Genomic DNA, 14,914 nt, shown 5'->3' with positions numbered 1-14,914 from the left:
AAAGAAAAAATTAAATATCATGAAAAAGTCCAGTCTAAGCCTACAGTACAAGGTCTTTGTAAAGCAAAGGGAGTAAACCTTCAAGAAAGCATGCTTGTTTTGGCAGCTATTGAAAGGAGCAAGTAAATCATGGAAAGATAAACTGGACATTGATATTGTTTCCAACAGAGCAATCTTAACATAGCTGTGAGAGCATTTATGGCTCTTTATGGTTGTTATTTTGAGCACTGTAAAGCAGTAGCAATACACTTCCAATGGCTGCAAGCTCCCCAGGTTGCCTGATTGACCGTTCAACAATATTAGATATACTATATTATGCTATACATACATCAGTGTTCCTTCGAGGAATAAAGGGTGGTTGCAGCACATTTCATAACTCTACCAAAGATCTACAGATAATCTCTTCCGAGTTATCTCTCCCTTTTAAAGTCTCAGATCACTACCAGAATTACTCAAGAAGGTACCAAGGCACAACAAGGTACAAAGGCAGGACACAGTTACGCTACGTTGCTAGTAATGCCCCAACTGCTAAACATAAACATGTTCCTGCAGGGTCTTGAAATATTCACATTAGATTTTTATTTGTTTAGGACGTAACCGCTGCTCAGAGAACAGGTTACATATTAAGGCAAGACCCAATTCGCCACCTGATGCAGACCTCCACAGTATTGTTCCCATTCACCTCCAGTCCTCAGGAGAGTGCTCCTCTCGGGCACAGGTATCAAGGAACCAGCAGCAACCAGTGCCAACAACATAACCAGGCTGCCAGCGGCCTTGCGGGTAGGTATTTATGGGTTCGTCCTCTTGCAACTCAATAGTCTCAGGCTAAAACTGGAAAACTGATCACCAGTGCTACAGAGCATCATAAATATTAGCAGTTAACCACCAACCCAACCCTTTTCATTCTCTCAAATGCTCCCACTGTCAGAAGAGCGATTGGGGTGTCTTCAGTTAGGGCACAGAGGGAGAGAATGACATTCATGTGCATCTACCTTTGAATTTCACTTTTTTTCCCTTCCTATTTGGCCCTGTTATGAAATTTGGCAGACTTCCTCCCAGTCAAGCCCTTCCACGATCAGAGGGACTCCTCCCTTGCCAGCCCTCCCTCAGGCTCAACTCGCTGCATGTGATCTCCCCGGCACCCAGAAGCCACCCTTCTCCTCCCCGGCCCCGGGGCCGGACGCATGCCTGCTCTCCCACCTCCAGCGCCGTCAGCCACCACGCTGCCTGCCGGGTTTACTCAATTTGAGTTTTCTCCTTTTGTAGGCTGAACTGGAGCACCCCATGAGAGACCAGACGTCCGCAGAGTCATGCTGTCCTCTCCTATGGCCCCAGGCAGAAGGCAGGTCCACGCCGGCTTCCCAGGCAGCAGTGGCAAGGCTTGCCCACTCCAGTTTTGCCAGGACACTGTTGGAAGCTGTTTGCATCCTGACCGAAGCAAACCAATGCCAACCACGAGCTTTAACACAGCTATGGGAAAGTTCCATCCACTGAGGAGTAGTGGGCACAGGACAAGTCACATCAACGTACTACAAGGAAAGCTGAGGCAGAAGAAAACCACCAGCCACATCCAACCGTGCTTCTCAGTATTGTCCAGCTGTTCACACCACACACCCCTTCACGTTATGCTCTTCGAATTTTTTTGATAGTTTGCAGCTTTTATGCCCATGTTATCTATAAATATTTCAAGTTTTCCATTGCAGCAGTTCATGCATTCCTTGCATGAAGAAGGAACCGCACTGTGGCAACACATAAATACAGCTCTCTTCAGGAAGGCAAGGATTCCTGCTTCTCTCCTGCTTTACCTCCACCCTGAGAGAGTTCAGAACTAACCAGAACAAGTGAAGAGTTGTTTGAAGACACACCAGCATGTCCTTGCAAGTAAATGACTAGGTATGAAGAAATTCCCCCCAGGGAAGTAGTGCACACCTCGCTCCTAAAGGAGAATATGCTTATAGCTGCATCCACACTTCTGACAGCATTGCTCTGTGGACTGCTACTATCAGCCTCTGCAAGTATGATCTTGCTACACGTGTAACACATTAATACCCTGATGTGGCTAGTCACAAGGCACCTGTAAAGAGTCTGGGAACACAGGTGAAAACTTAATTCCCTAAGTATGGACACCAATGGCACCAGAAACAAAGCTGGAAGGACAAAATGCTCCCTTCTGGAAGCCAACAGAATACTGGAAATACCATAGAATGGTGAATAAAGATTCTTTAAGTTCATCTTCAAAAGCTGCCATCCCCCTGGCCTTGTCCCACTACCCCCAAAAAAGCCAGAGGACCACACCTAAGGCTACCAAGTCAGCAATAAATCAATCAACTTGCTGTGAAATCGTTCATTGTACAGATCCCACATTACCTCATAAAAAAATAACTTTCTGCTTTTACTCATTTCTCATGGTCCATTTGACTTATAAAATTAAATAGGAAATTATTTATTCCAAATGGGTGTTTTTATGCTGAACCCTGTCCAAGGCTTGCAAAACATGAGTAGTATCTATCCCGTGGCGAGAGCTCCTTGTGAACGAAGTGCAACATAAGAAAATAGAGAAAGTTCCTTTAACTTGGACACCTGTTAGCATATATAGCCACAGCTAAAAGCAAATTGACTGCGCTGAATTCAGACTGCATCATTTTATGGCTCCTTTCTGACTTCAAAATGTGAATTGACCCTTCTGTACCCGAATGACCAACACCAGGCTTAGAAGTCAATGCTTGGCATGAGGACATACATGCTGCTCCAGGCAGCTTCCAGCAGGCTGCTCCTGCTGAGGATGGCCAGGGAGTGAGGGCAAAGCGGGGTGGAAACGTTACCAGGGAAGCCCAACTCAAGCAACCAGAGGTTTCAAGAGGCAGAAGGAATGACCTGTGAGCTTCCTAAGCCCTCACAACTCATGCTGATTCCTGAAAGCTCACAAACCGATGGGACTAAAGTCCCTTCAAATACATTAGCTAAGTTATTCCTCACTTTACACTGCAAATTAAAAGAGAACTGGTTATGAGAAACACAGTCACCATGCAGGGGAGCTCTCTGGGTGAAGATGACCAAAGAGGGATGACAGACAAGCTTTATGTCATACTACAGATGTACCTCATGTTCCATGGAGACCCATGTATGGGGTTTTCTACTTCCCACACCTCCAAAGTTTTAAGTTCACTTTTAACACAGCCTTTAATTACCGTAATGAAGCATTACACATGTACTGAAGAAAGGGAAAATGGGACCAAGTAATCTGGACTGAGGGGCAAAGGACAAATAATGATGTTGGATAAGTTAGTGTATGAGGAACCTGCTTTTAGGATCCATAAAAAAAGGCTGGCTGTTCTGCAGAAGAAAAAACCAAGAAGCATAAAAAGACTGGTTGAAATTAAATCTTAATCCTTATTTATAGACTCTGGTGTATTACAGATATGTTCATCAGAAAATATATGGATACCCTTACAGGTAACTCTTCATTTTGAGAAAGTCCTGGTGGTTTCAGGCCAGAAAACCTGAAAGTTATGTCTGCCTTTTAAAATATTTTGTTTCCCCTTGGCAGCACGTGGATCCACCTTTAAAGAGTCACATGGTAGACAGCAGGAATGATCCAAGCTGACAAGTGATTTGCAGTAACCGTGTTTGGTTTAGCTCCTGGTTCAGCGTCAGACCATAGACTCCAGGCTGTGGGAACGCTTACTGAAACTAAACTGTTTCGGTTCTGCTTCACTAGTATCGTGGAAGACTATACCAAGATGGCTTGAATTATCAAATTTATATTTGTTTACAGCTATATGAAAACCCATTGAACCATTTGGCTTCAATTTTCCATCTCAAAAGCCTATCTATGTGCAATAAATAGCAACAACACTCAATAATGAACACAGTCTTCACCTATTACGGCCTGTTCTGGTTTTAATTTTGGAATCTTCTCCGAACTGCACATTTAAGTGTAACATCAAGGCAAAATGCAACACAACGAATTTAGCAATTATGAACTACCAAGCAAGTCAGTATTTCAAAGCATCAGTAAACTTTTTGTAGTTTAATACAACTTAAACGTAGTCCCTATAGCATATGGGGAATTGTTTTTCCCGTGCTTCAGTTAGTCACACGACACTGGAAAAGTCCTTCAGTATGATCAACTTTTCATAAGCAAGAGGTCTGACTTGTCCAAAACCATCTTCACGAAAGCACAGAATTCAAACTGTTGAGTTTCTCTCTCCCCAAGCTTTCGTTACTCTAGTTACATGCTATGAAAATACTTGCAAGCAAAAGAGGGAGTACCACTGGACTAGACTTATGGAAAAGGTAAGTAAAGCACAGGGCTTTACTTGGTTATCAGTGCCTTCAATCGGAGACAAAATGGCACCTCATATGTCAGAAATAACTGCCCGATGGTGAAAGACATTTTGGTTACAAAGATGGTTTACAACACTTCCACTAACTTCTGGAAGTCTTTAACAGTAAGTAGAGGAATAATATTTTTGATGCTTTCATCTCCCCAAATAGTTTCAATTATGCATAAGGCTTGACAGAGCTCTCATAGCTAAGACATCAGCAGCAACATGAAGCTTCATACAGTGGGAAATCACTGAGAGCCATGGCATTATTTTAAGGCAGAAGTGCAGGTGAAGTATTAACATATCAGGAATCCTAACTTGCAGGTAAAACTCCATTCCTTTACATACTTTATAGCTAGGTTGTAGTCAGCACTAAGACCAAAAAAACCCCAAACATGCAGTGGTGAGCTTTTACATTTTCAGATCTAAAGTACACCACTTACATCCCTATTTTATGCTGTTCAAACACAAATCAAAGAGTTTCCTGTGGCTCGAACTGTCACAGCGCTGCTGTCCAACTGCCTGCACGGTAGCATGTGGTTGCAGGGGCAGGCTGACAGTAGGAGAACCTGGAGTGACATTCCAAGGGACGACCAAATCTCCTTGGCTTCTCCAGTCCCCTTCCATCCCTCCCTCCAAGCGAGAGAAAGGCATGACTCTTCCCAAGCCATAATACCTCAACTATTAGCAGGCTATTACTCCTCCACCGTGGTTATGTACATCCAATTAGAAGGCTGTGTGCATTTGCTGGGAATGAAAACAGTAGTTGCTTTCTTTTCTGGACTGGTTTAAAGCACTGGACCAGGGCTCCAAAATTACACACGCCTCCCAGTAAGAACCAGGTAACTCAAACACCTTATTCTGTGTCCTGAATACTAATATGTGGCTTCACTAGTAGAAAGACTAACATACTGAAATGCATACTGCCTGCCTTCCAGTACTACAGAAATCTATGCACACAAAAAAAATCAGCTGTGCAGAATTAAAATTTTTGTTTGAGAATGAGTATGTGATCACAGGTCACTCTCATATGGAGGAATGGAAGAAAATAATTACAGATATCACTTTGTGCTGTTTAGCTTGCAACTGCAACCTGATTTCTAGATTTGCTGCAGAAATGGGGATTCTCCATGTCACGAACCACTTTAGTACATTGAAACACCTTGTAAAGAATCAATTTCTAATTCCGCAGAAGCTTCCAAGTTCCAGCCAAGATACACCAGTACTGGTGAACAGCGGTCTGCAACCATTCTGAAATAAATACAAAAGTATGTCTAGCTTAACGTGCTCTGCAAATAATCTCACAAAAATATAACGCTTGAGATAGGAGTTTTCCCTCTCTTTCTTCTGTCTTCTGTTTGGGAGAGGATCAGGGAATTCCCTTAGAAGCCATGCTTCCTACTGGCTTACTGCATTACCACTGAAAACTTACGGTTTACATTTACCAGTGAAAAAAAAATTATCAAAATCTCAACTCCTGCCAGGTTGCAAGGATCTTATAATTGGTGTTTTATACAGGGCAATTTTTTCTTTTATTTCTTGGTTGTAGAAGAGTTTCCTGCTTTCCCACTCCAAATGCCCGTGCATGACACAATTCACTGCTCACAAGCTATTGATTATTCTGGGAATAATACACATACTCATACATTTTGGACAGACAGCCTGCTTCTCTCCATCAACACACACGTGACATAGGACACAGTGCTACACCATCACTTCTCTTGTTCCAAGTGTTTAATGGGCCCGCTACACTGGTGTGTCTTCCTGCCCAACAATCCAAACACAGCCAGCAACTGGTCAAGAATTAGCTGCACTTATGTCACTACCACAGGAAGCAAAGAGGTCATTCGGATTTGGACATTTTTGAGACTCAGCTTGCAAAATGCCTGAATAACCCAGTCTGAATTCAGCGCTGACCCAGTTACAGGCAAGGGAGGCTGGACTAGGTGACCTCCAGAAGTCCTCTTCATCCTGGATTTAGCTAGTCTGTCTGCAGTCTGGAGAAATCCTGACAGCAAACAACTGCACAGCTACCGAGTTATTTATCTCCGCTGGTGGAATTACATCAAGGCACAAGTTTAATACCAAAGTAGTCAAGTGACTTAACTGGAAGAAACAGTTATTCCCTACAGGAAGGCTTCAGCTAAAACCCGTAACTGGGTTTGGTTTACAAACTGCTGCTTGGTCTCAGTAAGTCTATGCACAGTTTTACTTCAAAAACTTTAAAAACAGGTGGAGTAAGCAGCAGTGGATAGGGTTTTACCTGAAAAGTGTGGTCACATAATACAGCGAGGCTTTAGTAGCAATATCAGTAACTCCTACTTTTCGCCATCCTTGCTTCTCCCACTCACACTCCCATCCTCCGATTTGCATCTGTACCATGTTTACGAAGGAGCAAGGAACCACGTTTAAGAATTCCCTTGGCAAGAGATGGGGAAGTTAATCTGACAGAGTTTAATGCATCAAATCCCACTTTGTAGCACCAAAACATTGTATAAGCAAAATGAAGGGTAAGATGCGCTAGGAAAGGTGGACATCAGCAGCAGGGCTGGGGAGAGAGCATGAAAAAAATGTTCTTCTCATGGGCAGCATTAAAGCTCCAATCTCATCAGATCATAGAAGGAGTTTGAAAAGTTGAGGTACTGCTTCATACTTCTGCCTTCAGCAGCCTTTTTCCAACAGGAAAAATTTTGAACATATTCTACTGACTACAGTAATTTCAACATACGATGAGTTAAGGAGTGACAGCCAGCTTTAAAGAAACTTAGGGAATAAAGGTTTTTAATTTCAACAGCAAATGACTTGTGCTTCTGCATCTATTTGGTTTTTTTTTGTTTTTTTTTTAATGAAGGGAAGACTTTAGTCATATAACCCAGCCATGCTCACATTTATTTCTAGTGACGGTACCATAAATCCACTCTGGATTAAAAATCTAAAGGAGAAATATACATCTGTCTCTATATCCATCTCAGTTCTTCTAAGACCATAATTACAGATAGGAAAGCTCTAAACTGGTATTTAGAGGGGTGATGAGTCTTCCAAAAAATTGGTGGCTTACAGGTAGGTACCTGGTTCACTGAGAAAATCCCTCACGTTAGCAAGGATCACATCAGAGAATAGCCTATATCCACTTTGAGGGATTAATTCCATAAAGGACTACAGATTCAGATTTTTATCACACCTCACCACCTGTGTATAATTAAGAGGAGTATTTTGGACTGTTTTACAATCTTAGATTGAGTGTGTTAAAAAAAGAACAGGTTTTACTGGGTATAGCTGGGTGTGCGCACTTTCCAAATTACAGTGTATTGTAGTGCAGTCATTTATAGCCAGGCTACCTTTGCCATTAGCTATATTGCCACACTTGGTTTAAAAAAAGCCTATAACCTACATGAGCATTTCTGAATTCCCACAGGACAATTACAGAATGTAGTTTCCAGTCACAAGATTTAAACAGCAGCCTACAGACCAGTTTTGAGACTCACTCCCCCCCGTCCTTGGAAATGATGCTGTGAAAAGCCGGAGTCGAAGACTCCGTAGTCGGAAGGCTATTAAGCAGGTATTCTTCACTACGGCACCAGGGTATCAGTATTAATCAGTCTGAGCTTAATTAGCAGCTCAAGCAGTAGTCTCTCCTTCAATTATGTTCTCCCCTTTCTAGAAACTATAGAGCTGTACCAAAACTAGGTTGAACAAAATATGCTATGTCCTGAAATAAGGGTTCATTCTCGTTGGGACAGCATGCAGTTGCTTATTGTAAATGCTTTGTACCTGAGCTCTGTACTTTCTCCTCTTCGCTTTTACATCTTTTGAGTAATTTTAGTTGTAATTCCGCAACGTACTGTTATATAACCAAACTATAAATAATAATGTTTAAATATTGTTTCTTCCAATAGCAGCACAGCCTCCTAAACACATCCCTCATGAGATAAGATTTTACAGTGCTGGGGTGTAACCTGCTTCTTTGCCCCCCTCCGTAGCAGCAATCTGCAATTCAGAGAGAATCATATTTAACACCAAAAATGCAGCTCTGTACCATTCTAAAGTTCTGGCAGAAAGTACATTAAATATGACATCTTAATTTTAAGAAACTAGTGAAGTGGGGCGGTATTCCAGCGAAAAATTGTCTTACCAGAGCTCGATGACAGAACAGATCCTTTGTGAGGAGGTGCTTTAACTGTGCAGATGGTTTTATTTTCACATCCTCTCTTCAAGGGCAACACAGATGGCACTGTTTTAACCTTGGGAGCCGATGCACTTCGTAGCGTGACTGTGCCCTGCTTCGGCGTGTTTCTCCCTGGTGTTGTCCCATCTTTCACAGAAGGCATCTGGTTTTAAAGAGGAAAAACAAAATTAAAAGAAAAAAAAAAAACCAGCACACGCACCAGCACCGTGAGAAGCCCAGCATCCATAATGAAATACTGACTGCACAGCTAAGGGATGTGCTTAGCTGTTTGCCGTCACATTGTCCACATCTGCTGTTCAGAACCTCAAGAATCATCTCCTGAATGGCCCTCAGCAACACAATACTACTAGTTTGAAGCTAATGACAAACACGCTGAAGAGGTTACAGGGGTCATTTTACACCGCTTCTTCCTCTTCCTCCCCAAACTCTCATTAAGCCACTCACTCACTTGACTGCACCTGATCTCTAGATGAATTCTTTACCAAGCAACGACACAAGCTCCTACACCAAGAAGTTACTTGTCCTGCACAACCTGAAACGTCACAGCCCTCTCATAGCTTTCCTGGTCGAGGTGTTATGTTACCACACAGAAACAGGTTACAAGTCTTTCACGTTCAAGTGCCAGATAAAACACACACAGGAGTGGACCAGGACAGATGTAAAATAACTAGCTCATATGTAGCACTCCTCTACTTTTCAGATAGAATTCTTGCTCTGGTTTATGCAGGCAGCGATTTGGTCATATTCATGCACTTTCCATTACTGACTCCAATCCTCATCTTAATTTTCAGAAACTAATCTGTACTTTTCAGAAGAGCACTTGCTAAGTTTGGTCCAGCTGACAGCTTTACTGCATATTTTATAGCAATGACTCTATGGCTTTTCCAGGTAGCAGCAGAACAAGTTATTATCACAAAGGTTCCCATCTTGGAGACAGGGTGAATTAAAAGCATTCTCTCCAACCCTTAGCACCAAAAGGAAGAAGTGAAGCAGAACCTAAGCTCTGAAAGCCTTTAGGATTAAAGCAGACCATCCCTGCTTTCATGTTAATTTAGGTTTTCAATTTAATTTATTTATTACAGTAAATAAACAGTATTATTTATTAATTTCTTCTGTAACATTTCAAAAATGGATAGCTGCTTCTGTTTTACCTGAAGTAGCTTCCTCCATATACTGAGCTTTACGGGCGTTTTTCTGGCAAATCAGTAAAGCCTGACAAAAATCCAGACAACACCAGTTTTACCGGTCCCAGCTGCTGCCTCCACTCCACCGACTTCAGACAAGCTGTGGAACCCACACATGAACAACAGGCAGGACTCCACAGAGCATCAAGACTCCAACTCCACGTCCCTACCACACCTCCCCAGATCTCAGGCGACCCAACCCCGAGGCTCTTCCTTTCCCCCCCCCCCGCCCTGTTCCTTTGCTTCCAACCTTCTTTGCGAGTGTTTGAAAGCAGCACGTTTCTCCTGACAGGCAGCTGACTCGTCCGACAGTATTTCCCGACCAGGCGGCGCACGCATACCTCCCGGCCAGGAAGTCTGCACCTTCCCGCTGGCCGACTGCCCAAAGCCAGGTGTATGCCCTCCGCATGAGGAATATTTCCCGGCTACTCTTCGCTATTCTAATGAGTCCCCGTTCTACTTCGACTAAACAAACTCCCAAATTAGTCAAAGCAGACAGTTCAATTAAGGTGTTAAAAATAATACGCTTGACCAACTTGGTCTTCGGGGTTTGTGTGACTTAATATTATTGTTAATACACGTATAATTTCTAAGTAAATTTTTAAAAGTGTAATTCAGTTCTAAAGCATGCTTTGAAAGAAAATACTGCAAACAGCAGTTTATCCCTAATGCCTATTTAAAGTTACAGTACCACTAGAATTATCTTGATAAAAGCGCATATTAAAAGCGGTATTTAGAAAAGCCTCACCAAGTTCTGCTATGCAATTTTACTAGTTTGACTGAATTCAGGCTTGTTTGCTTTTATTAGAAACCTTACCAACCGCATTGTCTTAAAAAGACCTCACCAAAAATTTTTTTATACGATGGAAAAAGATAAAGCCTGAAGACACTAAATCATGCTCGAGGTCATGTGCAATCAGTTTGCAAAACGGCATCTCTCTGCTCCCTTTATTAGGGAGAGATTTCACCTGGGAAATCAACACTACCGTTACATTTGTATCCACAGCTTCCATTCTGCACTGTGCAATGCAGAATTCCTTTCTTCCAAAAGTATAAAATGTATAATTAAGTATGCAAAGAAAAAAATCTTACCAAAGGAGCAGAGCGCAGGTCAAACGTCTCATTTGCCACATCTTTTGACAAGGCTGCTTCCAGAAGAATTCCCATGTTGCTGTTCTGCTCTTTTTCACCTCCAGGCGGACAGATGTTTTGAGCGCAGGGCTGCATTAAGGAGTTTGAACTTTCCATTTTATCGTTCAGCATCTCCTCCGAGCTTTCGGCGCCCGTTGGAAGCATAGCAGGAACCGAGGAGCACGCCGAGTGGGTAGAGCTTGCTCTGCCAGCGTCTTCTGGATCCTGCTTCGACGCGGGTGTCTTTGAAGCCTTGTGGGAAGCGCTCCTGGGATGCGTTGTGGCACGTATGACCGGGCTCGCGAAGAGCTGTTTGCTGAGATGCAGCTTATGGGGCTTCTTCACAGGCGATTCCACTTTAGTATCCTTTCCTAGATCTATTTTCTTTTTCAGCAGTTTCACAGAGGGGGACAATTGCCTTGGGTAAGCAGCCAGCGAAGACGAGGAGCCAGCCAGTAGCTGGGGAGACTGGGGAGACTGTTTTAAGGCTGCGCTGTCTCTTGACTGTAGCACGGGCCTAGACATAACCTTTGGCTTAACATTTTTGAAATTAGGTTTGGGAAAACTAACAATCTCCGACTTCTTCGCTTTGGTTATTGTTGACACAGTAGGAGACCTGGCCGCTGGTTTTCCGGCAGTTTGACCTGAACTAGCTTTAAGCAAAGGCCTTCTGTTGTGCCCTCCTACAAATGCCTCGTTTCGTCTTAGTTTAGGAGACTTGCCGCCAAGTTCTGTCAAAGTCGAAACACAGAAAGTTGTATTTTTCGATTGTTCTTTAGGGGTTGAAGTACACAGAGCAGAATCTCTTTCATCAGCCATAGGACTGAAGACCACAAAAGTTGCTTCACATTTCAGGTCGGGCATAACAGTCCTCTTTAATTTTGGTACACTGCAAGGTATGAAAGGGGCGTTGTGCATATCCTGAGGAGCAGCATTTCCAGAGCTACTTTGTTCTTTGGTTAAGGGTTCACCGCTTTCCTTTGATACTTGTTCTCCATCCATTTTATTTACTGGGAGAAGGTGCACGTTATTTACAGGAATATCCATGCATGTTTCAGCATTGAAATTCCCAGTTGCATCAAGGTCAGGGGTATCCTGCAAGGATTTCACTTGGTCGTCTTCATTAATATTAATGTATGGTGATAATGCATCTTGCCTATAAGGATCTATACATCCAGCAGCTAGTTTTACATGCTGTGCTTCTGTTTCCTGTAATGCTTTATCAGTCTCATTAGTGTTTTTAACATAGCGTTTGACACCTCCAGAGGCAGGATGATACACTTCAAGTTCTGAATAGGCATCTGGGCTTTCTGAAGCCATTATCGTATAGGAGAAGTCAGGTCTTCTTTCTGAGCTGGTTCTGTTGAGTTCCTCTCTTGTACATACTTCAGAAGAGACTGGCGTTTCCCTCAGATGCATGTCATCATTTTGATCAGTTCCCAGAGATTCACCTATAACGTGAGTCACATCCAACGGGCTCAGACGGCCTCGTGCCCTGTCCTTTGCCAGGGGCTGCGTGATCTGCTCTGAAGCAGGAAGAGGTAATACACATTTAGAGTCAGCCTGACTGTAAGGCACTGATTGTTTGGTGCTCTGATTTTGCATTTTTGCCGTAGCAACATCACCTTTCAGTAAGTTTGTCGTTTCTTTCAGGTCACAGTTCAAAGGATACACACAAGTCTGCTCAGTCACAGAAGACTTGCATGCAGCATCTGCATCTCCCAGCAGAGCTCCTGCGCAGTTGTATTTACCAGGTGTCTCCTGCAGATTAAGTGCTTCAAGACACTGCTGTTTTAAAAGAATACTTCTGAAGTCACTTCTCGTTTCAAGAACCGTTTCATCTTCGTGCTCAGTCACCATACTTTGGTCAGTTGAACTACAATGTGTCTTGGTGGCACAGCTCTTTGAAGAAGGCGTAGCTCTGCCACACGCGTAGTTATTTCCATTTTCATCCCTTATAAGTAAGGAAGACTTCAAGCCATTCTTTGCTTTGTCATCTGACTTTTCAACATTCATTTTGAAGGCTAAATTTTAAACTATTCTCATTTTATACTTCTTTAAAATCCCAGAGAATGTAGATTCTTCTGAACTTTGCAGGAAAAACAGCTTTTCCCTGGAATGGATCAACTGTCCTGAAATATATTTTAAAAGTATTTCTTTGTTCTTACATTTCCCAAGAGGATTCAAAAGTTCTGGAATTAAAAAGAAATGAAAAACAATTAGCCAAACCAGGATTTTAACACAGTAACCATTCTTAAGCTATTAGTCTTTGAAACAAGTGCAGCAATTTTGACCAACTTCCTTAAGGAAATCAGGCTTTTGCAACAATGCCATCCATGCATGTTTGCCTTCACAAGTCACTTCCACTCCCCTGACTGCTAAGCAATTTCTGAACCCTTTGGTGAGTTGCAATCAAGCATGACTTTAGGGTTGCATTCTCAGACACCTGGCTTGCTTGGCTTCCACACAAGCAAACAACCCAAAAGAATTGGCTCCTCAACATTAAAAGGACGAACCACCATTCTTCCCTCTTCCAGTAGGCACGTACCCAAAATGGTTCCTCACACCGTGCATAGTCCAAGCTATGAAGCTTCTTACTGAGGGTGCTTGGAAGTCAAAAGCTTACAGAGGCTCAAACACAAGCAGGTAAGAGCCATGTGAGAAAAGTCTGTCCAAAACTGAATACCGAACTGACTCCAGAAGCTCTCGGTTACAAGCTGTAAGCAGCCAGGAGAACTCTGTGGAAGAATCGCTACATGCTCATCCTGCTCTTATACTCTTCACTCAGTGTTTAGCCCTGGTTACTGCTAGAGACAGGACACAGTGTCAGCTGGATCTTCAGTCTGACTGTGTCTGGTCACGCGTATGTTCTTATGTACAAGTTTGCAGGAAGACAGGTAATTAAGAGAGATCTAAATTACAATAATGATGAAGTGCTGTGGTATAAACTCAGGACTAGGACACCAGAGCAGCAACATAGGAGAACACTAAGAATCCCAGCGAAGACACTTCAGTGCTCATCTCTTGATGCACGTAACAAAGAGCAGTAACCACCCCAGACAGCAGTTCTCCTCTGCGCTGAAGGCCTTTTTCCTGCCTTTCGAGGAAGCCATGCACAGCAGAGGTAGCTCGAGATCTTCAGAGAGTTGTCTTAAGACATCCGAGCTGAAACAAACAGAAGCTGGGGAGGCTCATGATCAGCTCTGGGGTTACACTGGTACACTTCTCTAGTGCTGCTGGGGTAGCCAACAGGCACATGGGACCCCTTCAGAGTCACTGGAGAGCAATTCCCTACATAGCAACAGCCTCCATCTTCCACAAAGACAACACAAGATTAGCCAAGTGGGGAAAAAAATCCCAGTGTCCTCTCCAGCAGAGCAGAGCCACATATCCCTCACCCAAAACCCTACCGAAGCAGGATGGGGGATGGATAGAGATGGAGTGGAGGGAAAAACAAACAAAAGACTAAACAAGAGCCCTCGCAAGGTATAAGGACAAGTTCCTAGCAAGCACAAAGACTGCACCCAGGTATCAAAACCACAAGGACATGAAAGAAGATCCAAACCACCCAAAGCAGCTGGATGACCTCTGTAGCACAAGTCCCTAAGAAAGGCTCCTAGGACCAGAAATGAGACTAGAGGTAGGAAGAACTTCAGATTTATAAGATACAATTGCAGTGGGGTCGGGGGATCTGACGGGGAAGAAGGGTCACTTTCAGAGCAATAAAGTCTAAATGGGAGGGACAGAGTTCACTGGATCCAACAAGGGAATGGCCTGAAGATGCGTTCATTGACAAAGGTCAGCTTCCCAACTGAAGAACAGGGAAACTGGGCAGGTGTTGAACACCATCACGCATCTGGAGTGAGACTCTGCTCTCCAGTCAAAGAGCGGGAAGGAGGAGGACGCTCGACATCAGAAACCACAGACAAATAGGTCAATGGCGTTTAACTAAAATGTAGACACCAGAGGTGGTGTCCTAAGGTGAGAATACTAATAAAATGATATATTTGAAATCTGGGAAGAAAGCAGCAGGACATGAACACCAGGATTAAGGACACAGGATAGACAGAATAATGCACACTAGT

At 43.2% G+C, this 14,914-nt stretch overlaps 1 protein-coding gene across 1 annotated transcript in view; it reads right to left on the bottom strand.

Annotated features, from left to right (window-relative positions):
• Positions 1-14,914, bottom strand: part of MTUS1 (microtubule associated scaffold protein 1) — a 130,874-nt gene that overhangs the window by 84,670 nt on the left and 31,290 nt on the right. The window contains exons 2-3 of the mRNA XM_075421908.1: positions 10,791-13,021; positions 8,461-8,656 (exon numbers count right to left, since the gene is read on the bottom strand). Coding sequence (XP_075278023.1) covers positions 8,461-8,656; positions 10,791-12,845 — 2,251 coding nt within the window. The 5' untranslated portion in view covers positions 12,846-13,021. The remainder of the gene's footprint in view (positions 1-8,460; positions 8,657-10,790; positions 13,022-14,914) is intronic.

This window comes from Opisthocomus hoazin, chromosome 5, assembly GCF_030867145.1.
Source record: "Opisthocomus hoazin isolate bOpiHoa1 chromosome 5, bOpiHoa1.hap1, whole genome shotgun sequence".
In the NCBI taxonomy this organism is placed as follows: Eukaryota; Metazoa; Chordata; class Aves; order Opisthocomiformes; family Opisthocomidae; genus Opisthocomus; species Opisthocomus hoazin.
Note: the sequence above shows the minus strand (reverse complement) of the source record. Positions and strands in the feature narration are given on the sequence as shown.